The sequence below is a fragment of the Leopardus geoffroyi genome, chromosome D3 (genome assembly GCF_018350155.1).
Source record: "Leopardus geoffroyi isolate Oge1 chromosome D3, O.geoffroyi_Oge1_pat1.0, whole genome shotgun sequence".
Classification (NCBI taxonomy): Eukaryota; Metazoa; Chordata; class Mammalia; order Carnivora; family Felidae; genus Leopardus; species Leopardus geoffroyi.
In genome coordinates, this window is record NC_059339.1 from 10242655 (window position 1) to 10269966 (window position 27312).

Consider the following 27312-nt stretch of genomic DNA (forward strand, 5'->3'; position numbering starts at 1 on the left):
CAGGACTAACGTTTCATCTGATGACAGCTGAAACCAGACCTAAACAGCTGGTGACCTGCTTTCTGGGTCTCTTAGGTATCTGCTTCTCAAATCCAGTTAATTTTAAAAAACACCCTTTGTTGTTTTCTAAGTTCATTTATTTTGAGAGAGAGCATGAGCAGGGGAGAAGCAGAGAGAGGGAGCGAGAGAGTCCCAAGCAGGCTTCAAACTCTCAGCACAGAGCCCTACACAGGGCTTGATCTCACCACCCGTGAGATCATGACCTGCGCCACGACCAAGAGTCAGATGTTTAACCAACTGAGCTACCCAGGGCCCCCCCTGCCCCAAATTGCCCTTTAAGGTTGGGGCCTGGGGAATACAGCTCAGAACAGAACCAAACCATGATAGAAACCAACTAGATATGTGGAAGCAGAGACTCATTACAATCTAAACCCTCTGAAACTGAAGTTGGATCCCGACAGCAAGGCATTATTCTCTGGGCACTTGTACTTCAGTTGTTTCCCGGGAGGTGATAATTTGGGATCAGTTCCTTCTTACCAAGGACTCTGATGGTCTCTACGGTGAACCAGAGCTCTGAATGACAGCTGTGTCTTGTTGTGGCCTGTAAAGCTCCGTGTGTCCTTTCGGGTACGTTCCCCCAGAAGACACTTACGAGTTACTTCTGCATTTGACGCGTCTTAAATACAAAGTCTCTTGGGAAGCTGCTCGATTCTTCTCTCCTTGGCCTCTGAAATGAATTCGGGTTGTTGGTCTTCTTCTAGGATGTGTTGTAGGATGAAGACACTGACCCCAAGTCTGACTTTTTCCTAGAGGCTTCCCATTCTTGATCTGTGTAAACATCTTACGTCTCTTGCGTGTCTCTGCTTATGAATGTGAGGAGGAGGATAGTTCTAGCTTTGCTGGGATGAAGTAAGGTTCTGAAGTGAGACACTCGCTACGTAAATGAAAAGGCGGGTTATGATCTTATGATTTTGTGCCTTTGCTGTGCGTTACCCGAAACCTGAGCTCAGCCCTGAACATCTCGGCGAGGTACGTATCGCACGGCCACATTGATAGAGTATTTGCACGCTCTCTCAGCCTGTTCTTCTCTTTGGAGTCCTCTAGGCCCGGGCTGCCCAGGGGACACTAGGCTGCACCTCGACGCTGCATCTGACTGCGGGACCCAAGTGATGGATGGAAATCTTGCTGTTGGCAGTCCTTTGGCCTCCACTCTCTCCTTTCTCCCTCCTCCGTCTTGCTGCCTCTCTGTGTCCAGTCTGCCTGCTCTCCACACACCTGCTTCATCCTTCTTTTCCTTGAGCAGATTCCTCTGCTTCCTGACTTACAAACCTTCCTTCTGGCCCCTTGCAGACATTGAAACCAGCAACTTCGTACAAAGTCTAGGATTCTCATGGGCTCAGATGCCATCCATCTTGGTCTGAGGAGAGTACCAAGGACACGATCACTTGGAACAACTGTGTCTGGAGGGGAAAGCAGTTGTTAGAGATGAGTGTTGTCGGGAGTCGGGCAGATGTCCTGAAAATATTTCCCCCAAACAGGAGACGCTGGTGGTGGCATGATGTATTCATTTTCTTCATTTGCCAAGTAGTTATTAAGCACAGACTCCAGGCCGGGTTCTGTTCTAGGGTCTGGGGATGCAGCAGGAAACAAATAAAAGTCATTATCCTTATGGAGCTTTATGGCCAACGGGGAGACACAGTAAAACAAAGAAACGAGTGAATGTTTGTTGCGGGAGAGGGTGATACGTGCTATAGAGAAAATAAAGTAGGGCCAGAAAGGAAGGGCGTGCTGATGGGGTCGTTACCATTTTACTCAGGTCTCTCTGATGCAGTGGTACTCGAGCAGAGAGTTGAAGGACGTAAGGGAGCGGGCCATACAGGTAACCTCAGGAAGAGCATTCCAGGCAGAGAGGACAACGGCGCAGAGGCCCTGAAGTGGGAACGTGGAGTGTGCGTGCACGTTGCACCATCAGCAAACAGTACTGTCGGAGAGGAGCAGGCAGAAGGGGAACGTGGGTGGAGTGACACAGAGGAGCGAGATGACACGGGGTCCGTGGGCCCACGGGTCCGTGTAGCAGCATTGGCTTTTACTTGGTGACAGAGTCTGAGGAGGGTTCTGAGCACAGGAGGGATGTGATCTTGCTGGCTGCCGCATGGGAGGCTTTCTGCAAGGGGACATAGAGGCAGGGAGACCCGCAGAGAGGCACATCACAGGAGCCAAAGCAGGTAAATGGCAGTGGCTTGGTTCAGGGTAGCAGCCGTGGAGGTGGTTGGGTTCTCGAGATATTTTGAAAGTAGAGTCAACGCATCGTGTGGTTAAGGCAGAGCTGAGGCAAGGATGTGGTGAAGGTTTTTGGCTCGAGCAGTTGGCAGGATAGAGTCATGGTTTACCTAGATGGCGAGGCTGGGAGGAATGGGTTTGAGGGCAGGTGATCCACTTTCATTCTGGACTTGTTAAAATTTGAACTGGTAGACATCTGATGGCGGTGCGATTTTTCATATGGTGTCATGGGTGGGATTGTACTAGAATGTTCCTTTTTCATTTCACCTTACTAACACTCCTCAGTTCTCAGCCTCAGGATCATTTTCTCAGGGAAACCTTCCTGGATCCCCGTGCCCGTGCCTGGATGGGTTCTTGTTACAGGTGCACTAGCAGCAGCCCTTTCCTTCATACTACCTGCTCTCCTTGGAGTTCATGGGCACTCCGTGTGGCCGTTGTTTTCACGTTTGTCTCTTGTTCCGTGAATTCGCAGAAGCAGATGGTGTTACTGGGTCTGTCAGAATAAAGAGAGGTTTTGCTCAGATGCAACTAAAGGTGATCAAATAAAGAGATACACTTTGATCTTGCTATTTCAGGTGTGCTGTGTGCATATTATCTAAGAGAAGAACCCAAAGCAGTCCGTGGGCCCCACAAAGACAGGTAGTCCTGCCTGGTTTCCTGTAGTCCTGGTAGAGACTCCAGGGGAGCCTGGCACACCATAGACAGAAAGGATGTATTTGGGCTGAGTGTTGAATACAAGTTGTTTTCAGGAGAGAGAGGGAGAGAGGGAGACAGAGAGAGGGAAGGGGGGAGGGGGGGAGGGAGAAAGGAAGAGAGACGAGGGCGGGGGGGGGAAGAGTGAGAAAGAGAGGGGGAGAAGGAGAGGGAGAGAAAGTGGTATTAGGTTTAGATGCTTTGCATATATTCAATAGGGAATGGCTTTCTGATGCTTAAAAAGTATGGAGGAATGTTCCTGGCTTTGCTTGGAGATGTTCCTCTTTACTACCCTGCAGTTTTCAGGTGGAGGCCCTGCTTGAGGGTTGTGAACGCACGTTTCGGTCTTCGAGACCCATCTATACACACTTGCGCAATAGGGTCTAATTCAGGGTGGCAGTGATGAATTTCAGAAAAATTTTAGCTTTGAATCTCCTGTTTCTGACTTACACACACACACACACACACACACACACACACACACCCCACAACACACACCCATACAAACCCCACGCAACATCATATTCACTGGGGTTATTTTTTCCCAGCACTTTAAAGCCTGTTTGCCTTAGCAATTTGATTTTTGTTTTTAAAGCCCATCCTCCTCCTATTACGCAAGCCTCTCTCTGTCGTGGTCTGAAGCTGTTTTCCATTCGCACGGGCAGCGCAGTCACTTCCTTGACAGCTACACAGATGTCCTGGACCCTCGGCCACTGTGCCATCTGATGTGTCTCCAGGAGGAGCTAATGCCTGCCTTCAAACCCACAGGCCGGTTCGATTTCTTTCAAGTGATTACATCCTGCTCAGGGGAGCTGTAAATTCTGCTTCGAGACGGTTAGGCTTTTATGGAAACAAGACTTTAACAGCACCCCAAAGCTGTGTCTAGAATAATAATTCTTGCTGGCGATCTCTAGCAGAACTCTTCCCCTTGGTGGCCAAGCCCCACCACGCTTCACCATAGCCCCTGAGTAGGGCTCCAGGCCGCAGGCCCGCGCCGCAGCCGGGATTTTCCACATAGGTCCCAAAGCTCCCAGTTGCTTGAATAGAAGAGCTGCTGCCTTCCCGTGGGCAGAGCTTTGCAGCGGTTGGAGGTTTCATTCGGCAAGCGAAACGTTCCGTCCTGGAGAAGTTCCTTTGTTTCCTTTGGACTGCTTCTCTTCCAGCGTCTCTCTCTGTTCTGTTCTTTGCCCCTCCAGTGTCAGGTTTTCCTTTTTAGAGTCATTTCAGTTTGCCAGAGCCGCTTGACGTCTTCACAGAGAGTAAGAGCCGAAGGTGCTTTCGGGCACTTTCGCGTGTCTGTGTCACCTTTCCCTTTGGCCCCCAACCACCCTTGCTTCTCCCTGCGTCTGCCGTCATCTCCTGTCTTCTTCACCAGGTGGGCCTGTGCTGTGGCCATTTCTTCTGAGCTCCTGCCTCCTTTAACCTCCGACCATGACTGCTTCCACCATCACTGAGCCAACAGGCGGAAGGCCGCAGTGGCTTTCTTACTGTGACACGAGTAGTCTTTGCTCTAGCCTCTTTCTTCCGAGTGCTGCTTTTGAGACCACCGTCCAGCTCCTCATTCCCACAGTGTTCTTTCCTTGGTTTCTCTGGCCTGCAGCAGCACACACCTGGTTTATTCCTTCTTCCTCTTCCTGTGCCTCTTGCTGGCCGCTGCCTTTTCCTCTTCTGACTGGCTAACTCCAGCGGTTCTCCACAACGTGGTCGGGGCCCTCCGCTCGTCTTGCTTGAGGTTCGCTCTTCGTTGGAGAACACATCCATTCTTATCCTATCCTGGTTCCCCCTAAGTTTATCTTGCTTCTGAGCTCTGGTTTTGCCTTTTAAATGATGCCTTCCGTATTTCTTCACAGTTCTATCTCTTCAAATTTGAGCATTCAAGACAGGAGCCTATTATTTTCCCCTTTAAACCGAATACCCCCTCCTGCCCCCTTTACTGCCCCGTGTCTGGCACTCATGCTGTTTATCCTTGGGCGCCGTGGGCTGGAATCCTCAGAGCCTCTCTCAATTCCTCTTTGTCCCGTTTCTGCCATACCCTGCCATTCACCAAGTGCTGTTGATTGTTCTTTCCTAATGTCTTTCTGCTCTTAGAGGGCGGAGGGAAACGCATCTGTTGTCTACTTGGTGCCGCATTTGGGGCTAGGGGAGTCATCTCATTGCATCCCCAGGCCTGTGGGGTAGGTGGAGCAACCCGTGGGCACGCTGAGAAGTCGGGGCACCTGCTCAGGGCCGCCCAGGGAGGCATTCGTGGAGATAGGAGTTTCGTCTGACACCAGAGGTACAGGCTCTCGTCACCCCAAGAGACACGAACTGTTCTTTTTGCCTCTGCCTCTCACCCTCCGTTTACCCTTCAGGTGAACCTGCACTCAGCATTTCTCCTGTCTCTCTTCTGCTCAGAAACCATCAGTGGCTCCCTGTTTCCTACGTGAGACACAGCATTTTCATTTTGACCAAGAAACTAAAGCCCAAAAAGAAGTGAGAAACTTGTCCCCAGGGGGCAGATGGTTGGCTGTGGTGTGAACTTCGTGTGTCAGAACCTTGTCACTCAGCTGTTGAAGATTCTTCTGCCTGGTTTTCAAGGCCCGCCATCATTTTATTGACTCTCCGCATCTAACCCCATTTGCCTCCACTTCTTGGCACACAGCTTCTAGACTCATCGACCGGTCTCTTTCACCCTGAAGAACTCTCGCCTCTTAGCCACATTGCTTGCCTTCCCTCCCTAACTTGCTGGGATGGCTTCCTTTCCTCCTTGGACCTGTCTGAATCCTTCACCTGCTTCAGGCCTTAGCTCCTCCCAGAAACCTGCTTCGGTTAGTTTTCACGGATCTCACTCCCTAGACTGCATGCCACATAATTAATTCCGCACTTAATTATAGATTTGTCTCGTACTGCTTGCTGCAGTTTCGTGTGTCACAACCTGTTCTCCCCCGAGGCACCATGCCCTTTAATTCATTTTCCTACTTGCTCTCCACCTTCTGGGAGGACGGGGGCGTCTGGGCTTACAGCAGGCCCCGGGAGGGGAACCAGGTCTTGGGTTGATTTTGTCCGTCACCTTCGTAAGTGCTTATCCGTCAGTTGGGACCTTCTCTGGCGCTGAGAGTCTGCGGCTGCCCCTTCGTGCCTGGGTGGTGCTGAGGACTCGTTCAGGACAGGCTGCCCAAATCCCACAGCAGAGAAACGGCGACAGGCTGTGCGGCGTGGCATCAGGATGCGGGGGGCTTTCACCCGCCCGTGGCGCCTGGCGACACTGCAGAGCTTGCAGCCGGGGGGACGGGATGAGAAATTGCAGCGTCCTCTGCACACAGGACGGATGCCAGAGGAACACAGAGGGTCATTGAGACCGGGTAGCAGGCCTGGTTTCGGATCCTGCCCAGGTGGTTACCGCTGTCCTAATAGTCATTCACGGCGTCAGGGCCAGGAGCCCACCTGCCTGGCAGTCTTGCTCCGCTCCCTCTCTGTCCTTCGGGAGGCTGCAGCCAAGAGTGGGGTGGGGGCAGAGCCAGTAGGAGCTTTTACACTTCTCGCTTTTATTTTGTTCATGAAAAACCTTCTTCTGTTATCGAAGCTTTTGAACACCCCAAAGTAGAGAAGATGGCACGATGGACCTTCTCTTCCCCTACCCGCACCCTTGACACTTGGCAAACGTTTTGCCAGTCTTGTTTCTCCATCCCCACCCCTCCCTTACCCCATGCAGTGTATACGCCCTTGTAGTTCTGTTTTTAAAGGCAAGGTAATTGTGGTTTGCTCTGGCCTTGATGGTTGCTGGTGTTACTTTTGTGATTTGTCCCCGTTGCCCGGAACAGTGCAGGCAGAATGGTCACTGGGCCCTTGTCATTGTCGTGGTACCTGGGGATGCGTGGTTCTGCCAGTGTGTTTCCTGCCTGTCTGTCTCTCCTTGATCCTGCTCCTCTGTTTGGATTCCTGACATTCTGGCCAAGAGCCAGGTCCAGTGGCTTTCAATCAGGGCTTTTGAAGCCTTGTGGGGGTCCCATTCGGTCATTATAGTGACTGGGGACGCTGCCCCTGGCATTTAGGCTGGGAGGGGCCCCGGGGGTGGGAAGCAGGAGTGTTCCCTGGTCATAAATGTCAGGGGATGGTTCTGCACGTGAGCACTTGTCCCATCCACAGTTGGTCATGCTCCTGGGCTCTTCTTCTTCGTTTTTTTTTTTTTTTAAGATTTTATTTTTAAGTCGTCTCTACACTCCATGTGGAGCTCGAACTCCCAACCCTGAGATCAAGAGTTGCATGTTCCACTGTCTGAGCCAGCCAGGTGCACCAGCCCTGGGCACTTGTAAATATGCAGTGTGGATCAGGGAATTGGCTTCTCTTGGTGCTTTTTAAGACTTAAAATCTGATACAATCCCTTTGGCTCTAGATCTGTTTTGACTCATGCAATCAGGCGATGGTAACTAACCTCTGGCACATTTTGAGGGTTCGGCATTTGATCCAAATTCTTTGTGGTGTTACTTGGGAAAATGGGATCTTGCAGCCTGCATCCCTGCTTTACGTTGTCCCTTCTTCTGCCTGTCATTATCATTAGCATCCCTGCCACTGCCCAGTGGAGAATGGGGCTGGAGACATTGTGACATTTAGCCTGACAGGTCGTTCGCAGCTTTTTTTGTGTGCCACCGGGACTGCTGGGGAGGAGGTTGTGGAAGATAAACCATGGAAGGGTTGTGACGTGCAGGGGCCGGCTCGCTGGATAGTCTTCTGCTTCTTCCGGCCATCAGCCTGGCGCTGGGGAGGAAGCACCCCATAGCAGGTGGCAGCTGATTGTCTCGGGTGCAGTTGGGGAGCCTCTGCGGGCAGAGCAGGGAAAGTCGCCCTTCTTTTTATTTTCAGCCTCACTCTGGATGGAAGGCAGCCTTCCACTGTGGAAAACGAAATGTGTTCAGACAACTTGGGCCCCAGGCGCAGATGAGAATGGGCTAATGGGCACTGAGGAAGGAGCTGGGGGGAGAGACACGCAGTTGGTCATTACTAATTTGTGACAACCGCCAGCCGCTGCCAGTTAGCACCGACTGTGCCTGGGACGCAGGCGCTCTGGGGCTTGTCCGTTCTGGAAGACCCTGGGGCCCAGAGGCCTGTCTCAGCCTGCGCGCTGTTCAGACCCCAAATCCGCATGAAAGAGGCGATTGGTAACTTGATACAGGGTTGGGGGAGCCCCTGGCTGACCTGAATAGATGGTCCAACCAATGTGCCGTGTTTTTGCACCTTTTGTAGTAATCTCCCTTAACTCTTGCACTGACCCTGTGGGGTAGGTAGTTAGGATTTTCCCCACCTTACGCTCGAGGAAGCTGAGGCATAGACAGACTGGCTGAGGTTAGAGGCAGAGAAGAGGAGGAGCGTGAGTTCTGAAAAGCTGGAACTTGGTTGCAGGCCGGGGTAGACACTGGAGCCTGAGCAAGGGAGGGTCTGGGTGAAATTTGCCTTTTATAGAGACAGCTCAGGCCTGTGCCTCCGCCAGCAAAGCATCATGCGAGGTATGTTTCGTAAGTGAGCACTTGAACGCGTCACTGTCAGGTTTGTTTTGAATCAAGCAGCTTATTATTTCCTAGCCCTCCCCACCTTGTAGCTTTTGTTGATGTTGTTTCTCTTCACTTGTTTGGCTTTTAAGTGCTTGAGTCAGCTTGTAGAGTTTGGGCTTCTTTTTGAACCTCACCTTAATGTCTGAAAATCAAGATTGAACCTTCTTCTCCTAACACAGCAGTGTTGCTCAGTAAGACTGGCTCACAGTTCAGAGGAGATGCCAGCTCGCAGAAGGCAAATGGCCTTAATTACTTAATCCGAGCTCCTTTTAAGAATTGGAATGACTGTCTCATCATCCGAGGTCTGTGTACATTGTAGTTTAGTCCTGCCTGGGTTTCAGCTGGGTACCCACTTTTGTTATGAGCTGTGTGTCAAGGCCAATTATTGCATTTTCAAACTGAGAGCCAAATAGCAATTTAAAATCTCGACTTTCATACCTGTCTGTGAAATTCAGATAAATGAAATGGAAATCTAGCGGGCCACTGTGCTGTGCAATATTGACTGTTGCTCCTTATAGAAACCTTGATGGGCTAACCATTTTGGAATTTATATATACATGTATAGCACACATGTATTTTCTTCTCTTTATTCAGTGTCCCTTCCACTTTCTTGATTTGCCATCTTTTTAAATGTTTATTTATTTTTGAGAGAGAGAGAGAGAGAGCATGAGGGGGAGAGGGGCAAAGAGACAGAGGGAGACACGGAATCTGAAGCAGGCTCCGGGCTCTGAGCTGTCAGCACAGAGCCTGACGTGGGGCTCGAACTCATGAACCGCAAGATCGTGACCTGATCCGAAGTCAGATGCTCAGCCCACCAGGTGCCCCTTGATTTGCCCATTTGTGAATTCCACTTACAAATTAGACTTTTTAGAAACTAATGGTCCTTCAAAGAGGTACTTCTTGTAATTTTGAAAATAAAACCTTAACCCCTTGAACATGCTTCTGCCTGGCTTGTGCACCTTCATGTCTGTTTCTGCAGCTGGTCCTTCTCGCTTCCCCACAACCCCTCTTCTGCTGGGGCTAGCCCCTCTGTGGCTCTCTCAGATCGCGTTCCCCACCTCCTTTCCCTGAAGGGGAGTCCCTCCTGACCACTTGCTCTAAGAGCCTGACATTCCCTTCCTTACTCCCTGGCTGGGGAAAACGTAGGGAGTGGGTGTTTGTGTCGACGCAAGCAGACTCACGCTGCCTGCCTAGGGCATAGGGTTTCTGGGATAGGAGGAGCAAAGCTTGCATGCCCGTGATCCAGTGGTACCCAGTACCACTTCTACTGTATCCGAATTTGAGAGGTAGTATGTGGCTTGCTCTGAATTAAACGATGCTAAAAGTAGGCAGCAGATCATAAAGTCAAGAGCATGATCACAGCCATTATTTATATGCTCTACACCAATGCTCATTGGCTCTCAGTCTTTTTTGTTTAAGTTTATTTATGTTTTTAGTAATCTCTACATCGAATGTGAAGCTCGAACCCACAACCCAAGATCAAGAGTCCCACGTTCTTGTGATTGAGCCAGCCAGGCGCCCCAACTTTCGTTCCTAATAATTGTTATTTTAAAAGGTTTCTTAGGGGTGCCCGGGTGACTCAGTCAGTTAAGTGTCTGACCTAGGCTTGGGTCATGATCTCACAGCTCATGAGTTCAAGCCCTGTGTCGAGCTCCGTACTGACAGCTCAGAGCCTGGAGCCTGCTTCACATTTTGTCTCCCTCTCTCTCTGCCTCTCCCCAACTCATGTCCTCTCTCTCTGTCTCTCAAAAATAAATAAACATTAAAAAAATAATAAAAGGTTTCTTTCCTGGCATGCCTGAGTGGCTCAGTCGGTTGAGCATCTGACTTTGGCTTAAGTTATGATCTCACAGCTTGTGAGTTCGAACCCCGCATTGGGCTCTATACTAACAGCTCAGAGCCTAGAGCTTGCTTTGGATTCTGTGTCTCCCTCTCGCTCTGCTCCTCCACCACTTGTGCTCAGTCTCTCTCTCTCTCTCTCTCTCTCTCTCTCTCTCTCTCTCTCTCAAAAATAAATAAACATTTTTTAAAAAGTTAAAAATTTAAAAGGTTTCTGTCCTAATAAATATTTATCCACTAAAAACTTTAGGCAAAAAAAAAAAAAAAAAAGTTTAAAAAAATGAAGAAAAGTCTTCATAATTCTAGTACCCTGAAAAAAAAACACTCCCATTACTTTTTTGGTATATATTCTTTTGCCATTTCTCATATACATAGGCTAATGCAGACATATGGCTTATGTAATACACTGTTTTGGAAGTTTGACCTTCTTTTCACTTAATGTTTACTCTGATCATCTTTTCAAGGCATTAAAAATTCTCCAAGAACATTTAAAAAAAAATTTTTTTTTAACATTTATTTATTTTTGAGAGACTGAAAGAGACCGAGCACAAGCAGGGGAGGGGCAGAGAGAGAGAGGGAGACACAGAATCTGAAGCAGGCTCCAGGCACTGAGCTGTCAGCACAGAGGCCAACACGGGGCTCGAACCACAGAGGCCGACATGGGGCTCAAACCCATGAACCGTGAGATCATGACCTGAGCTGAAGTCGGACTCTTAACCGACTGAGCCACCCAGGCGCCCCAAGAACGTTTTTTTTTAATGGTCGCAGAACACCCGTTTGTGTGAATTAATGGTAGTGCTGTCCAGGCAGTCCTTTCTTCTTGGAAGTTGTTCTTGACATTGTTGACACAGCGTTAAGATGAGCATTTCTGTAGCTGTTGTATGCAACTCTGAACATTTCCAAGGATAATGTTCCTAAAGCAGAAATGCTGAGCCAGGATTTTTTTTTTTTTTAAAGCTTTCGACACGCAATAATATTTACTTTTTTTCCTCTCCAGACACTACAGCAACAGGAGTGCAAACTTCTCTACAGCAGAAAAGAGGGTCAGAGACAAGAAAATAAGAACAAAAATAGATATAAAAACATCCTACCCTGTAAGTATTTAATATTCTGTCCAGTAATAGTCACTCTTGGAGAGTTTGATTCCTCGGCGTCCCTGTAACTTTTCCCAGGGGCTCCGTGTCTTCTTAGCAGAGCCGAGGCCTTAGGCTTTTTCGATTGTGAGCAGTTTCCAAAATCATCAAATGCGGTGGGAAAGGATGATGTCATTCACTGAGTTCCTGTGATGCTCGTGCTGGGTAAAATGGCCACCAGGCAGTCTTGAATGTGTCATTTCCTTTTGTTAATTAATTTTGTCTGCCTAAGAATGAGAATCTCAGGGGAGCCTGGGTGGCTCAGTCGGTTAAGTTGTCCGACTTCGGCTCAGGTCATGATTTCATGGATTGTGAGTTCAAGCCCTGCATTGGGCTCTGTGCTGACAATTCAGACCCCGGAGCCTGCTTGGGATTCTGTGTCTCCCTCTCTCTCTGCCCCTCCGCCGCTTGTGGTCTGTCTCTCTCTCAAAAATAAATAAACATTTAAAAAAATTAAATTGGAGCGCTTGGGTGGCTCAGTTAGTTAAGCATCCGACTTTAGCTCAGGTCATGATCTCAGGGTTCATGGGTTCAAGCCCCACGTCGGGCTCCGTGCTGACAGCTCAGAGCCTGGAGCCTGCTTCGGATCCTCTCTCTGCCCCTCCACCACTCACGGTCTGTCTCTCTCCATCTCTCAAAAATGAATAAACGTTAAAAAAAAATTTTTTTTTAAAGTTTAATTAAAAAAAAAAAGTGAGTATCTCAGGGCTTGCCATCTCCCAGGGGCAGGCCACACCACGACCCTCAGAGGTCCCAGACTCGTGTCCTTGCACTGCGCTGCTCGGCCCGTGCATCTTGGGAAGACACGCCTCTGTCTGGGCCTCCGTTCCCTCTTCTGGGGAACAGGCAGCCTCCTCCCAAGGACCCGAACTGCTCTGCTCCCTGATCCTCTGAGCTCGAGTTACAGGAGATACAGGTACATTCTACTTTGCTCCGAAGAGGACCCTAAGGGATTCGTAAAGCACTTAATTACCCAGATGCTGCCTGGTAGAGCCAAAGTTGAGCCACAGGGAACGAGAGGAAGGATGGAGGCCTGTGGCGAGGACCCTAGAGATGGCACTAAACAGCTGTTGTAGCACACGCGTGTCCTGAGGGCTGCTCTGTACCAGACTCTGCACCTGTGTCACTTAATTACACCACATGTGCACAAAGCTGATGTTCTTATTCTCCCGGTTTTCTAGACCATTTTAGCAAGATCCCAACGGGAGAACTGGCACAGGAGCCCTCACAATCTCTGCTCTGAGCGCCACGCTCTTGGAGGGGTCGCCAGAGCGGGCTGTGCAAGGCGGCCTGCTAGGGTGAAGGGAAGGAACATTTAGAACTTCTCTTGATTTATATCCTGTGTCTAAAAAAAGAAAGAAAGAAAAATTTAAATCTGACATACAGATTGATGGCAGTGCATGCATAATGTATTTACCAAACTTAAAAATAGGGCATGTTTGTATATACATGTGTATATATTTCGGTGTTCAGAAACTTCACAAAGTTTATTGGGATGCATGAGACAATTTGGTGAGCATTGCTCTCATGTCTCATTGGGTCCAAGCCATTATGTCAGGTATCGTAAATCTGTCGTGTGTGTGTGTGTGTGTGTGTGTGTGTGTGTGTGTGTGTGTGAGAGAGAGAGAGAGAGAGAGAGAGAGAGAGAGTCTTGCTCTCTCTGCGTACATATGGATGCATACATGATACATATGTCCATCACGTCCAAACGGTTATTTGAAACGTGTGTAGAAGAGGATGGGAGAAAATGCAGCCATTCATAATAGTGAGAAAAGGCAATAGGAATTTGCAGAGAATCAGTCTGAGCCACAGCATGGTCCTGATGACCTTGGGGCAGCCTCATCCTGTTTATGTCTAAGTTTTCCTTTCTGCTCAGGAGGCCTAATGGAACTCATTAGTGAGATGCAGGGATGTAGGAAAAGGCAACAGGAACAATCATCTGCAGTTATGTGAAGAGAGTATCGTTGCCTTTTCCTCTCTTAAAGGTCCCAGTCAGATGCTTCCTCTTGATTAACGTCTTATTTCTTTAGAGATGGGGAGTGTAAGACATACAACTATATCGCTAATTCCCATTATAAGATAAGTTGCTTAGGTAGAGTGTTCAGATTTCTATACCACTAAGGTACTTTTTTATTTTTATTTATTTATTTATTTTATTTTTGAGAGACAGAGTACAAGCAGGGGAGGGGCAGAGAGAGAGGGAGACACAGAATCCCAAGCAGGCTCTGGGCTCTGAGCTGTCAGCACAGAGCCCGAAGTGGGGCTCGAACCCACGAACCGTGAGATCATGACCTGAGCCGAAGTCAGACGATTAACCGACCGAGCCACCCAGGTGCCCCCCAATAATGTACTTTTGTACAGAATTTGGTCAGCTGACACTATCAAAATCTTATCTGCTAGATGTTGTAGTTCAGTTCATTAAAAAAAAAAAAAAAAGCCACCAATTTTATTATGGAAAGTTTCAAACATATTCAGAAGTAGACAGAACAGTATAAAGAACCACACATACCCGCTGCCCAGCTCCCAGCGTTGTCAACTCATACCTAGTCCTGTTTTATTTATACTCTGCTCCACTCCTCCTCTCCCCCCATATTATGTTAAGCAAATCTCAGACATCATGTCATTTATCTATACTTACTCTTCCTTTGGTTTTAAAAAAAACTTTTTGTTTTGAAATATTTTTAGACACAAGAAGTTATAAAAATATACGGAGGGCTCCCACGTACCCTTTAGCTTCTCCCAGTGGTAATATCCTGTATATCCACAGCACATAATCAAGACCAAGGAATTGCTGTTGCTACTTTGTTCTTCTTAAAGACCGCATTATGAGGCATCATGTGGTGTTTGGATTATTGTTGTGCTCATTTAGGATTTAATTTTTTATGTGGTTTTATCATTAAGTGAATAAAACTTGGACGAGGTTGAGGATTAACTATTTTGAAATGACACGTCCTGAAGAGGAATGAGTACTTTTTGACTGTGGTCTCTTTTTCTTCCAGTCGATCATACCAGAGTTGTCCTCCATGATGGTGATCCCAATGAGCCTGTTTCAGATTACATCAATGCAAATATTATCATGGTAATCTTTGCTTTCTGCCATGTTTTCTGACCAGGCATTGCTAGCCATCTTTTGTGTTTTGTATTTCTTGTGACCCGAAAGCAACTTTCCAGTGATTAAAGGAATTTCTTCCTAAATTTCTAGCCTGAGTTTGAAACCAAATGCAACAATTCAAAGCCCAAAAAGAGTTACATTGCCACACAAGGCTGCCTGCAAAACACAGTGAATGACTTCTGGCGGATGGTGTTTCAAGAAAACTCGCGAGTGATTGTCATGACGACGAAAGAAGTGGAAAGAGGAAAGGTACACTCCACGCTCTTCTGATGAACTGTGAAGTATCAGACATGTCAGGTTGACCATGTTAACAATTGAATAAACAAATTAGGCTTACTCTGACCCTCTGGAGGAAAGAGACTAGAAGAAATGTGATTACAACAGGCTTTGGTGTAGTTTTCTTTATGTTCCTTCTGCTTGGGGTTCATGGAGCTTCTTTGATCTATGGGCTTTATAGTTATCTTCAAATGTGGAAATGTTTATTATTTCTTCAAACATGGGACACGAGTTACACATATATTAGGTTGCTTGACGTTATCCTGCGGCCCATGGAGACTTTGCTCACTTTGCTCGGCTGTCTACCCCCTGCAAAACACGGTGAATGACTTCTGGCAGATGGTGTTTCAAGAAACCTGCCGCCTCCCCCCCCCCCCCCCCCCCCGGTTTCATTTTGGACGGTTTGTTTTGCTGTATGTCCTCAGGTTGATTTTTTTCCTTCTGTGGTGTATCATCTGCTGTTAGGACTATTCGGTGTGTTCTCTTTTCATCTTTCATCAGATATTATCTTTATCATCTCTGTAAGTTTTATTGTTTTGGGTTTTTTTTATATGTAAAAATCTCTTATTATTATTTTAGTTTTTAAATTTCATTTGAATCCAAGTTAGTTAACATACAGTTTAATAATGATTTCAGGAGTAGGATTTAGTGGTTCATCACTTACGTATAACACCCAGTGCTCTCGTCCTAACAAGTACTCTCCTTAGTGCCCACCACCCATTTGTTTTTGTTTTCGTTTCAAGATTGTTTTTGATTTAATGTTTATTTATTTTGAGAAAGAGAGACAGTGCGAGCAAGGAAGGGGCAGAGAGAGAGAGGGAGACACAGGATCTGAAGCAGGTTCCAGGCTCTGAACTGGACGTGGCCCATCCAGCTCTGTGGACGGGCCCACAGAGCCCGACGTGGGGCTTGAACTGATGAGCTGTGAGATCATGACCTAAGCCAAAGTCGGACGCTTAACTGACTGAGCCACCTAGGTGCCCCTGTTTTCATTTTTAATGCCGTCTATGTCTCTCTTTTTAACTTACACCTTTTGGACATATGGAGTATATTTGTAATAACTGTTTTAATGTCCTTCTTACTAATTCTATTATATATGTCTTTTCATTTTTCCTGTTTTTTAGTTGTCTGAGGTGGAAGGGTAAATCCAATCTCTGTTACTTTATTGTATCCAGGAGCAGAAGTCCAGAAGGGAATGTGAAAAGCCCCATCTAGTACCTTCAAAGGATTGGAGTGCTAACAAGTAGTGATTTCACTGGTCATATAAATCATACTTATCATGACTTGCAGACATCTAAAAATCATTTGAAGGGGTGCCTGGGTGACTCATTTGGTTAAGTGTCCAACTTTGTAGCTCAGGTCATGGTCTCATGGTTTGTGAGTTCAAGCCCTGCGTTGGTCTCTGTGCTGACAGCTCAGAGCCTAGAGCCTGCTTCAGATTCTGTGTCTTCCTCTCTCTGTCCCTCCTCCACTCGCACTCTGTCTGTCTGTCTGTCTCTCTCTCAAAATAAATAAACATTAAAAAATTTTGTAAATTATTTAGAATTATTCAAGCATATATTTATGTAAATATCCAAACACATTATCGTTATGGTTAAAGTTGCCTTTGTCACCATCCCTTGGCCACCCATTTGAAATCCCTGTGACCAGTGCAATGTGTATTCTTCCATGCTGTCTTCTTGGCATTTACATACATATGTGTATGGGAGGCATTACTATAGACATAACATACCAACATTTACGTATATGCATGTATTTATGTACCTGTAGGTGCCTAATGAAGTCTATAGTACTAATTTCTGAAAAATACCGTATGTAAAAGTATTTTCATGTTGTTGTGCATTTTGGGCCCCACCAAAGTGAATGGTTGAATATCTACTGTTAGTACATATTGGCCTCTTTCTTTTTAGTAATTGCATGATTTTCCATGGTAAGGATATACCGTAATTTATTTCACCATTATGTGTTGAGCATTTAAGTGTTTCAGTTTTTGCTCTTAACAAGCAGTGCTGAAGTGAATAATCTTATTCTTGCTTGTGTATGTGTGCGTGTGGCAGATGTTTCTCTAGGGTAGATGTCAAGAAAAAGAAATGTTAGGTCATAGGGTATGCATGTTGCAAATTCTAATAACTTCTGCCAAACTGCCCCCAGAGTGGTTGTCCCCGTGTGCACCCCCCTCCCCAGCTGTCTATGCCAAGTACATTGCCTCTCCCTACATTTTTTGTGACCTTTTCGGTTTTTAAAAATTATAACATCCCACACCTACAGAGAAGCAGACAGATCTCACTGAGTAACAGCTCTGTGCGTTATCCCGAAGTGAGCCCATCCATGTGGGTTTTTAAGTTGGAAAAGTTCTGTGTTTTTGTGTTCTAGTCAAAGTTCTTTTGTAGTTACACTTTAAATGGTTTGCATAAAATTTTCATGGAATATAGCAGTCATCTGCAAGTTAAACCTAAGACAGATGGGTGATTTGGATCTTAGTGCTCTAATGTAATTTTCCTATCAGTTTTGAAGGGCAGTGTGATTTTGTAAGATTTTCATCATTGTGCTAACTAGTTTCAGTACTTCTGAAAACCTTTGAGGCTAGATCTGGTCCCTGTGAAACAAAGGCTTCCTCCAGCAGCTATGTGCAGTAACATGAGATGTTCTTGAATTAACGGACAGGGTAAAACGTCTTCCTAGTTTCTGCTTCAGGTGACTGTTACCTGCCCTACGTATAGAATGGAAAACTGAGCCCTCTGTCCTGCCTTTAGTCCGCTTCATAGGAGGCTGCCTCTTCTCAGGGGACCAGGAGGCATGAAGAAAGGGTTCTTGTGTCACTTCGGAGGAATTAGTTTTCGTCCCTTTCAAGAAGAGCTGCCGGAAACTCCTAGAATAGACAGACACTGGGCTAAATCACTCTGCCCCGCTCCTCACGTCTGCCCCCACGTCTGCACCTGCTTCCCGAATATGCTTTTTAGTCCCAGATGGAGAGGATAATGGACATATCCTCTCCACAGGTGGTTCTGACAACCTGCTCTCTCAGTTCCCTCCCACCCTCCCACCATTGCACAGGAGAAAACCCAGACTCTGAATTCCTTTTGATTCCTGGGCTTTAGCTTACAAACTGAAGCATCAGCTCTCACATCGTAGGATTTGTCTGCCAAAGTCTGTGTCAGAGTTTGGAAAACTAGGAGGAGGGCCGCAGTAGTCTGCTGATAATTCAAAGTCAGCTGAAATGTTTTCAGAGTTATGATTTAATTTTTTGTTCTCTGTTGAGTCTCTTGAGCAGCCAACAGTCACAGAATTGATTGGCCAGCAACAGCACTGAGTACCATTAATATTAAAAGTGCTTATTTGGGGATAATAAAAATTGTATCAAGTCTGTCAAAGAGGTATTTGGATCTACAGAATACTGAAGAGAAAGCTGAATTCGGAATAATAATAAAAGACCATGTAAGCCATTGCCAGGCAAAAAAAGTTGCACCGTCTGTTAATACTTCTGGTCAACTTCCTTCTGCCATGTTTCCCCCCCCCCCCCCCTTCAATTAATCATTGACTTTGGGGATGCCTGCAGCTGCTCTCTTATTCATAGTTTTTTGTTTTGTTTTGTTTTGTTTTTAATTTTTTTTTTCAACGTTTATTTATTTTTGGGACAGAGAGAGACAGAGTATGAACGGGGGAGGGGCAGAGAGAGAGGGAGACACAGAATCGGAAACAGTCTCCAGGCTCTGAGCCATCAGCCCAGAGCCTGACGCGGGGCTCGAACTCACGGACCGTGAGATCGTGACCTGGCTGAAGTCGGACGCTTAACCGACTGCGCCACCCAGGCGCCCCTTATTCATAGTTTTATAACCGAATTTCTTTGTCTTCCTAGCATGAAAGCTAAATTTCTCTGGCTGATGTCTCTTGGTTTTTCAATAGGTATCTTGGTGGTTGTGGAAAGTCCACTCCCAGAAAAAACCAAAACGCAAAAGCATCCTCTGCCCAGGACACATCACCAAATACATACAGACTCATCTCTCATTGAGCTACGTATCTTCCTCTTTGGCAACAAGAATGATTTACTTGGTGCCATATTTTTCGGCTTGTCTGCTCTGAAGCCAGCAGCTATTACGGGCTTGGCGTTCCCAGGCACCCAGTTAAGCGAAGGTGACGTGTGTAGTAGGTATCAGATGGATCTGGATATAGAAAAAGCAGCTGGTTCAAAACCGCATCGCTGCCTTTCGGTGCTGGAGCTGTTCACACTTGGGTTAGATAAGGCACGGAGTCCTCCTACGCGGGTACGGAAGCGAATCAGACAGTGTGGCTCTTTGGGCAGCCCATCCATTTCTAGAGTTATTGCTTGGCTCCCCTGTGGAGTGACAGGCAGATCCCTGGAATCCAGAATTTAGCGGTGGCTAGGCAGAACCCTCAAACTGGCTAGGCCCTCACTCTGGGTCTTTGGTTCCTTAGAGATAAATAAACAATCCTTGACCCTCTTTTCACATGCATCTTAGATCAGATGACTCTGCAAAGGCTGACTTCTCTTCCCCCTTTCTCCCCGGCTTTCCAAGCACCTGCTTTTTCTTATTCGAACTTGTTTTTCCCTTTCTTTGAAACTCTAACAGATGCCAGACAGGGCATTTTCTTTAGCTTGGTTATTAAGCAGGACTCGAACATTTATTTTCCGCTGGTTTGGGCTTTTCATTTCAGAGTTCACAGAGATTAACTCTTTTTTCTGATCCCTTCCAGAGTAAATGTGTCAAATACTGGCCTGACGAGTGTGCTCTAAAAGAATATGGGGTCATGCGTGTTAGGAACGTCAAAGAAAGCGCCGCTCATGACTACACGTTAAGAGAACTTAAACTTTCGAAGGTTGGACAAGTAAGTATATTGTCGTATTTTAGAGACTTTGGGAGCTGGTTATGGTGTGCACCAATCCAGGGTCATGGGGTTACCCACGTTTGCATGTATCCATGCTCTCGTTCGCTCACTGGTCGGGTGCTTTCTGTGTACCAGATGCATACTGGTACAGTGGCAACAAGACAGGTGCAGTTCCTGCCCTCAGAGCCTAAGGAGACGGAAGGTTAAAAAATAAACAACCAACTAAGCTTTCCGATTGTGCTCAGTCTGCAAGGGCTCCAGGACGTTTCGGTAGAAGTGACTGGGTACCAGAGATGGGGTAACCAGGGAGATTGCTGTATCAGAGTAACGTCTCTGAGGCTGTGTCACTTGAGCTGAAGGTGGGGGAGCCAGGCACCTAGAGCGTCTGGAGAGGAGTGTTCCAGCTGTGGGAGCAGCAAGTGTAAAGCCCCTGAGGCCTGTTCAGTGATCAGATTCCATGGCATCAGATCTTAACCGCACGTGGTTTAAGTTTGTTGCTGAAGTGACTAACTTTACAAAACGGTGTTGGATTTGGATTCATTTTAATTTCATGATGAGAGGGGACTTACTTTCTCAAGGCCTTTTGGGGACACAGAGGCGAATGAAGCCTTTGTCCTCAAGGAATTAAAATCGCGTAGCCGTGAGAAGCCACAGGAACAGATAGCTGCGCTGCAGAGCGGACGCGGGCTGTAACAAATCCGAAGTGCATGGAATTGCAGAGGCTGAGCATCCTTCCAGCCGGGGCGTCAGGGAGACTGTCTCAGAAGAGGCGGGGCTTTTCTGAGTGAGGTTTCCACCGGAGAAGACGATGGAGAGAGGGCTCCCAGAGGGAGGTGTCCCCGTGAGCCCTGGCACTGCAGTGCAGATGGAAGGGGAACGGGATTTACGGGGAGTGAAGGCAAGTGAGGGATGGAGGGGATAGACTGGAGAGAGGCCGGGACCAAGTTGGGAAGTCTTAACCCTCATGTTAAGAAATGCGAACTCCATGCGGTGGTTAGCCCGGAGCCCATGACGGTGATCGCGCCAAGCGAACGCACACACAGAGCCGCGTGCCAGGAAGGTGTCTGACAGCCTCGGGTGGGGAGGCCAGGCCGGGTGGCCCGAGTGGCCAGCACGCCTGTTAGAGGCCGCTGCGGTGGTCCGGGTCTGACGGCCTCCCCTCTAGGTCAGATCCCAGGGACTCTGGCAGTTGGTCTTTCTTGTTTTGCTTCTTATTCCCGCCTTTGGAAATGAATAGCATGTAATATGCCAGGACAAACGTGGAAGAGGAGTGACGGACATGACGGATGCCTTGAGGTGGCGCCTGCGGGACGTGGGGCACAGTTGGGCAGTTGGAGGAGGAGGAGGAGGAGGAGGAAGAACCAAACGCAGCGGGCGGTGGTGCTGTGACGAGGCCAGAAACGCTGGCAGAAGGTGTGCAGGATGGCAGGGCTTGAATCGTCCAGGTGAAAGGTGGCACGGTGGACAGAAGGGGACCTCCTGGAGGTAATTGGGTAGAAGGGGTTTGGCGACAGTGTGGACAAGGGTCGAGGCCGGCGCTAAGGATGACCGCCAGTTTTCTAGCGAGAGTGTGGGGTTGGTGGCAGTGGATTTGAGGGGGGAGGGAGGGTCAGCAGCCTTCTGGACACGCAGATTGTGAGATGCCTTTGAGACGTCAAAGCGAAGATGGCAGGGAGGCAGGAACGGAGGTTGGGCGAGGAGAGAGGTGGGACCCAGAGCATCGTGGTGGATGGAGGGTTCGTCCTTCTGTGACAGCAGAACGGGCAGAGGAGAAGCTGGCCACAGATGCAGGTGGAGGAGCCGAAATGCATTTTCTCTCTGTTCTCTATGAGGCCAGGCCATCAACTGGGAATCAGAGACGAGCTATGTGGGAAGGTGGAAAAAGTAGTGAATGGTAATGTAGTAATAGCAGAGATGAGGGGAATCCAGCACGATTTCGGGCAGTGCTGAGCGCCCTGTTGAGGTGGCGAACGTGAACACTTAGTGACACCAACCCCTGTTCCTTAGGTACAAAACAGAGAAGGTGGGTGGTTGGTTTTGCCCAGGCTTGGGGCTTTTCCCGGGGATGGAGTGGATGGAGTGAGGGTGGAGGGAGGGGAGGTAGCAGTGGAGGGGATTGTCAGCATAGTATGTGGCGCCCAAGCCCAACAAGGGGGCAGGGGGAGGCGGGTGGAGAGTGGACGAGGGCCCGGCAGTCTGCTGAGTTCCACGAGGTGGTCAGGGGACCAAAGCGAACTGGAAGCCCGGCCAGTTGCTAGAACTTCTGATGTCATTGGGGGTGTGGTTCTGCTGATGGTGGGGTGGGGGGAGGTTTACTCTGCTGCAGAGATGGAGAGAGAAGCTGGAAACGCACAGCAGAAGCAACAGAAATGAAAGAGATTTAGGGGACGCTAGCCAGAGATTCCACGTAGGTGTGTTCAGTTTTAGAGCTAACCGCCCATCTTTCTGTTATCAGGCGTTTCTGAGTAGCAGGTGGATTTTTCTTCAGTTTTAGTAATAAACCATCCATATTCTTGTTAACAGAGAGTTTTGAACAACAGGTACAGGAAAGTTTGGCATTTGGATTTGTGTTTTATACCCATGCACTCAGGTGCTGACACGGGACAGACTATTTCTCCAGAATTGCTGGTCACGTGTTACCTGCTTTTTATATAACACGTTACATTTTTTTCTTTAAAGTGCTATGACACGATCTCATTTAAAGTCCTGTCTGGCGGAGATCTCTTGGGACAGAGGTTACCAAGGAGGAGGAGCATGGATGTGCAGGGCAGCTGGGTCTCATTCCCTGACTGTTCTGTGACCCATGTGGCCCCTGAGCCTTAGCCAACTGGTAACATTAAGAAAAATTTTTATCGTGACATCGGTAAATTAAATGCACGTACTTCAAGAAAAGCTCTTAGTTCTGGTTCCTATTCCTCGGATGTCTTGAAAGTCACTGGTGGTGGACCCTGGCTTAGTTACTCTCTCTTTTCAAAATCTCCTTTAAAATGTCAGTAGCTTGGGTTGCCTTCAGATCTGTAGCGCGAACATGTAGCAGTGAACAGAGCTGCTACAATGGCCTCATCTGGGTAGATCCGGAACGTGGTACTTTTGGTCTTTTGTACTCTTTTTTTTTTTTTTTTTTTTTTAATGTTTATTTGTTTTGAGAGAGGGGGAGAGGAAGAGCGAGAATCTCAAGTAGGCTCTGGTGCAGAGCCCGATGCGGGGCTTGGGCTCCCGAATCGTAAGATCATGACCTGAGCTGAAATCAAGAGTCAGACGCTTAACCAACTGAGCCACCCAGGCAGCCGGTCGTCTGTAGTCTTGACCTTTATTAACGGCCCCTCTTCTTAGACGAGCATCAGTGGCTGAGTCTTTTGCTGCTGCCAAGTAGTGGCTGTGTGTTTATCGGTCTTGTTTAATCCTCACGGTAGTTATTGTGAGAGAGCTTATTCTTCCCATTTGCAAGTGAAGAAATTGACGCTTAGAGATGTCTGGAGACCACAGTGATAATGAATGCTGGGATTTGGGCCTAAAACCCAGCCTTCTGATTGCAAAGCCTGTCTTTTTACCTACTTTGCACTACACAGAAACTTAAAATACCGTGATACTATAATAAAAGTGGATGTTTTGGGGGAGGGAAGGAGGGCTGGGTATAAAAAGAGAAAGAGGCAAATGTGTCTTGAGGGGATAGCTGTTTTCTCATCTGCTGCGAAGAGAGCCCCAGGACCCAGGGGCCTCAGTTGCCTCTGGAGTTGAGCTGCGTGTGGATGAGGAGGGAAGGAGGCATTGCCTGCCGCTGAGGATTCAGAGAGGTGATGCGGGTTGTAGCTTCCTGAGGAACGCGTTGCTATAATGGACATTTTGGTTTATGTCAGAAGCAGAGACTTGCCTCCAGGGCTGCTCAGCCAGATCCAAAAGGAGGAATGATCTGGGAAACTTGCAAAGATGACCTTTAAATGGAGCAGTTGGCTCACATCAGCTCTGGGAAAGATCAGGACGGGGCGATTCCTCAACCCCTTGATTTATTTAATTCTTTTCTGGTTTTTCTTGGCTCTACTCCAGGGGAATACAGAGAGAACCGTGTGGCAATACCACTTTCGGACCTGGCCGGACCACGGAGTGCCCAGTGACCCCGGGGGCGTGCTGGACTTCCTGGAGGAGGTCCACCATAAGCAAGAGAGCATTATGGACGCGGGGCCTGTGGTAGTTCACTGCAGGTGACTGGCCCCTGCCACCTCTCCAGGCTGCAGCCTGGCCTGTCTCTTAATGCCCAGGGCTTGTTTTTACCTACCCACCCCCAGCTCTTTACCTGTGAGAAAAATTTAATCTCTGTTCGAGGCATGCATAAACTGCACTGAGGGACACTTTGCCCTGAGAGTGAATTTCTCCTAGGTCCTGTGGGACTGCCAGGTATTGGTGGTAGCAGGGCAGAGGGGGAGCATCATCCTTATTCTCAGGGAGCCCTTATGTAGTCTCGTAATGTTTGCTTGTTTTTCCATTGTATTTATTTCTATTTATTAAAAATATTTTTTAATGTTTATTTTGAGAGAGAGAGAGAGAGAGTATGCACAGGGGAGAGGGAGAGACAGAGAGAGAGAGAGAGAGAGAGAGAGAGAGAGAGAATCCCAAGCAGGCTCTGTGCTGACAGCCATGGCATGGGGCTCGAACCCACAAACCATGAGATCATGACCTGAGCCGAAATCAAGAATCGGATGCCCAACCGACTGAGCCACCCAGGTGCCCCCAGTTTCCTTTTTTAATATAGTGACTTAGGATTCATCACTTTAATTATGGCTGTATTCTCTTCTGCCACAGAAATAAGGTGCATGTTTTCCCGATAATATACTTGTTTACTTTCAAGGTTTTGGACCACTCCCCACACAGGCCTCCGAAGGCCACGCCCATGGCCTCTCGCCACAGTTTACAGCCTCTAGTGCCCACATCTGGGCTTCATGGTTTTGCTGGGGCAAGTTTAGTTTCCCAGATCTCATCCATGTGTTGGACAAGTAGCTGCATGTGAAACTTAATTCCCTTTTTAAAAAGCTGTTGGGCGGCTCAGTCAGTTAAGCGTCCAACTTCGGCTCAGGTCATGATCTCATGGTTTGTGAGTTCGAGCCAAGCGTCGGGCTGTCTGTTGACAGCTCAGAGCCTGGAGCCTGCTTCAGATTCTGTGTCTCTGTCTCTCTTTTTGCCCCCTTCCCTGCTCACGCTCTGTCTCTCTCTCTCAAAAACAAAGAAACAGTAAAAAATTAAAACACAAAAAGCTACTGTTTATTGAGCACTTGCTGTGTGCCGGCCTCTGTGCTTTGTGTTTTCCATACATTACTAATGTTTGATGCACATAACAAGCCTGTAAGGCATATACTATCATCCCCATTTCACAGATGAGGAAACTGAGGGTCCAGAGTGTATGGGACTTGCCTCAGGCACGTTGTACAGGAGAAGCCGGGCTCCAAGTATAGGTTGGACTAATTCCCAAGCCCTCTTAGCTAATCTATTCTCAAATACAAATAGACAATCTTATAAATACTCCCAAGAGCAGACATCGTTTCTGTTAATATTACTAGCTTGGTTTTGAGTCTGAAACCCCCATGAATGACTCCATTGTCATTGCTTTGTCCTTCTACCCACAGTGCTGGAATTGGCCGGACAGGGACGTTCATTGTGATTGATATCCTTATTGACATCATCAGAGAGAAAGGTAGGTTATCTGGAGGGCAAGAAGCTATAGTTCCTGTTTTTAGTTTATGGAAGGAAAATGCTGGTGAAAATAGCCTAGGGGGGAATCCGAATGTTAAAACATTTTCACAAAATCTAGGCTGAGGACTTTGACTTCCAGTGTGTTTGCGAGGGAACAAAAGTGATTCTGTTTGACTCTCGACATAAAACGGAGCCTTGGAGCTGTGGGTCCCAGTGCTGTGGTCTTTTGCTGAATATGCAGCGGTGGTCTTTGCCCACGCCCCTCGTCCTGGCGGATGTTGTGGGGGTGGTGCCTTTTGGAAAGTGGGGGGTTCCTGACCTCCAACACCTTCTCGGCTGATCTTCTGGGATCATTTGTGTCGCCCAGAAGGCCAGTGTAGCCCTCGGAACACGTCCAGTTGGAACATTTGCTTTATCTCTGCGTCTGCCAAAAGTTGTGCGTCTTCGTCCGGGCCCTGCACTTTGTCCCGGTGCTTCATGGTGTTTGCTTTGCAGGTGTCGACTGCGACATCGATGTTCCCAAGACCATTCAGATGGTGCGGTCTCAGAGGTCAGGGATGGTCCAGACGGAAGCTCAGTACCGCTTCATCTACATGGCCGTCCAGCATTACATTGAGACACTGCAGCGCAGGATCGAAGAAGAGCAGGTATGCCGCCCAGAGGGCCTGGTGGGCACGTCTCCGTCTTCTCCCTCTGGGCAGCCCTCCTACGCTCTCCTTTGGAGCGGGATGGGCCCCTGAGAGCCAACTGTCCCTGTTTGGGGAGGGGAACCTCATTCCCAGCCAGGAAGGGCCTCTCTCAAACCATTCCCTACTCCCCAACTCTGACTTCTCAGGACAGGGCACCGTGGGGATGGGCGCCCTGCCATCGTCCTGGCCTGGCTGACTGGGCAGCGGCCACGTGGAAAGGTTAGGACTCTCCCAGGCAAATCCCAGGATTTTCACATGGCGGGTTTGGAGCCGAAGGCCTCGAAGTCTCCAGCCTGTTCCAGTTTTGATCCGGGCCGTCTTTACCCTGATCCCATCTTTTAAACGAAATGCTTCACTCTTCATTGCACACAGCAGTTTGAACCATCAATTTGGTTGAGTTGGAAACAGTGAGATTTCAATTTTAATAAGCCATGCATAATGAAGAAGAATGTGGAACTGGAGCCTTTCCATGTGAAGCTATTCATAACAGACACAAAGCTGAGTTAATTAGAAAGCCGCTGAGAGGAGGGAAATGAGACTGCTCTTTTGGGGATCTGGGCTTCTCCCCTCCCCTCACCAGCCCCGCTGCTCCGCTGCAGACAGGCCTGCTTTACCCTGTTCGTTGCCTTCCAGAGAACTCGGCTTCGCAAAATGGCACCTGCCAGCGAATCGAAAGACTTGTAGCCACGTTATCAGAGCCTGGTTAGCCAAGTAAGATACCTCTTAGTTAGCCTAGGACGTTCTCAGTTCACGTGAAGACACTGGATTGTTTCATTGTACAAAAAAACATCTTCAGAAACAGTGTAGGTATCGAAATGTAAGGTCAAATGGTCAACAGGTAACTGGTTTCGACCTTTAGTGTGTTAAATCTGACTTGGTGTTATGAAATATTTAGATGGTTACTGTAGGCTATTTTCTCTTTGTCTTCCAGTTATCCTTAATCTGGGCCAGGAATAGTTAAAGCATAAAGTTGCTCACAGAGAAGAATCTCGTACTAAATACAAAAAGAATGTAGCACAGTTGGTACAAATTGGAGAATAGTCAGGAATGTCTTGAAGCATATAATGTAATCTTGTGTGGAAAAGCTGGGGAAGGAGCTCTCTTTATTTCATTCAGAAGGTTTGGTATTTATCCTTGTTCTGGAGACTTCAGGCACTTCCTCTCCCAGCCTCTATAGCACTTCAGATCTTCTCCTTACCACATCCAGTCTCTCTGACCCTGAATCTCGAGTTGCAATT

General features: G+C 47.8%; 1 protein-coding gene across 2 annotated transcripts in view; it reads left to right on the forward strand.

The window, feature by feature from the left end:
• PTPN11 (protein tyrosine phosphatase non-receptor type 11) overlaps positions 1-27312 on the forward strand; it is an 83897-nt gene that overhangs the window by 39855 nt on the left and 16730 nt on the right. Inside the window, exons 7-13 of one of the 2 annotated variants that reach the window (XM_045458944.1) lie at positions 11335-11431; positions 14470-14549; positions 14673-14831; positions 19572-19703; positions 23736-23902; positions 25319-25386; positions 25881-26032. In XM_045458944.1, the coding sequence (XP_045314900.1) occupies positions 11335-11431; positions 14470-14549; positions 14673-14831; positions 19572-19703; positions 23736-23902; positions 25319-25386; positions 25881-26032 (855 nt within the window). The remainder of the gene's footprint in view (positions 1-11334; positions 11432-14469; positions 14550-14672; positions 14832-19571; positions 19704-23735; positions 23903-25318; positions 25387-25880; positions 26033-27312) is intronic. The other variant, XM_045458945.1, reaches the window with a different exon arrangement.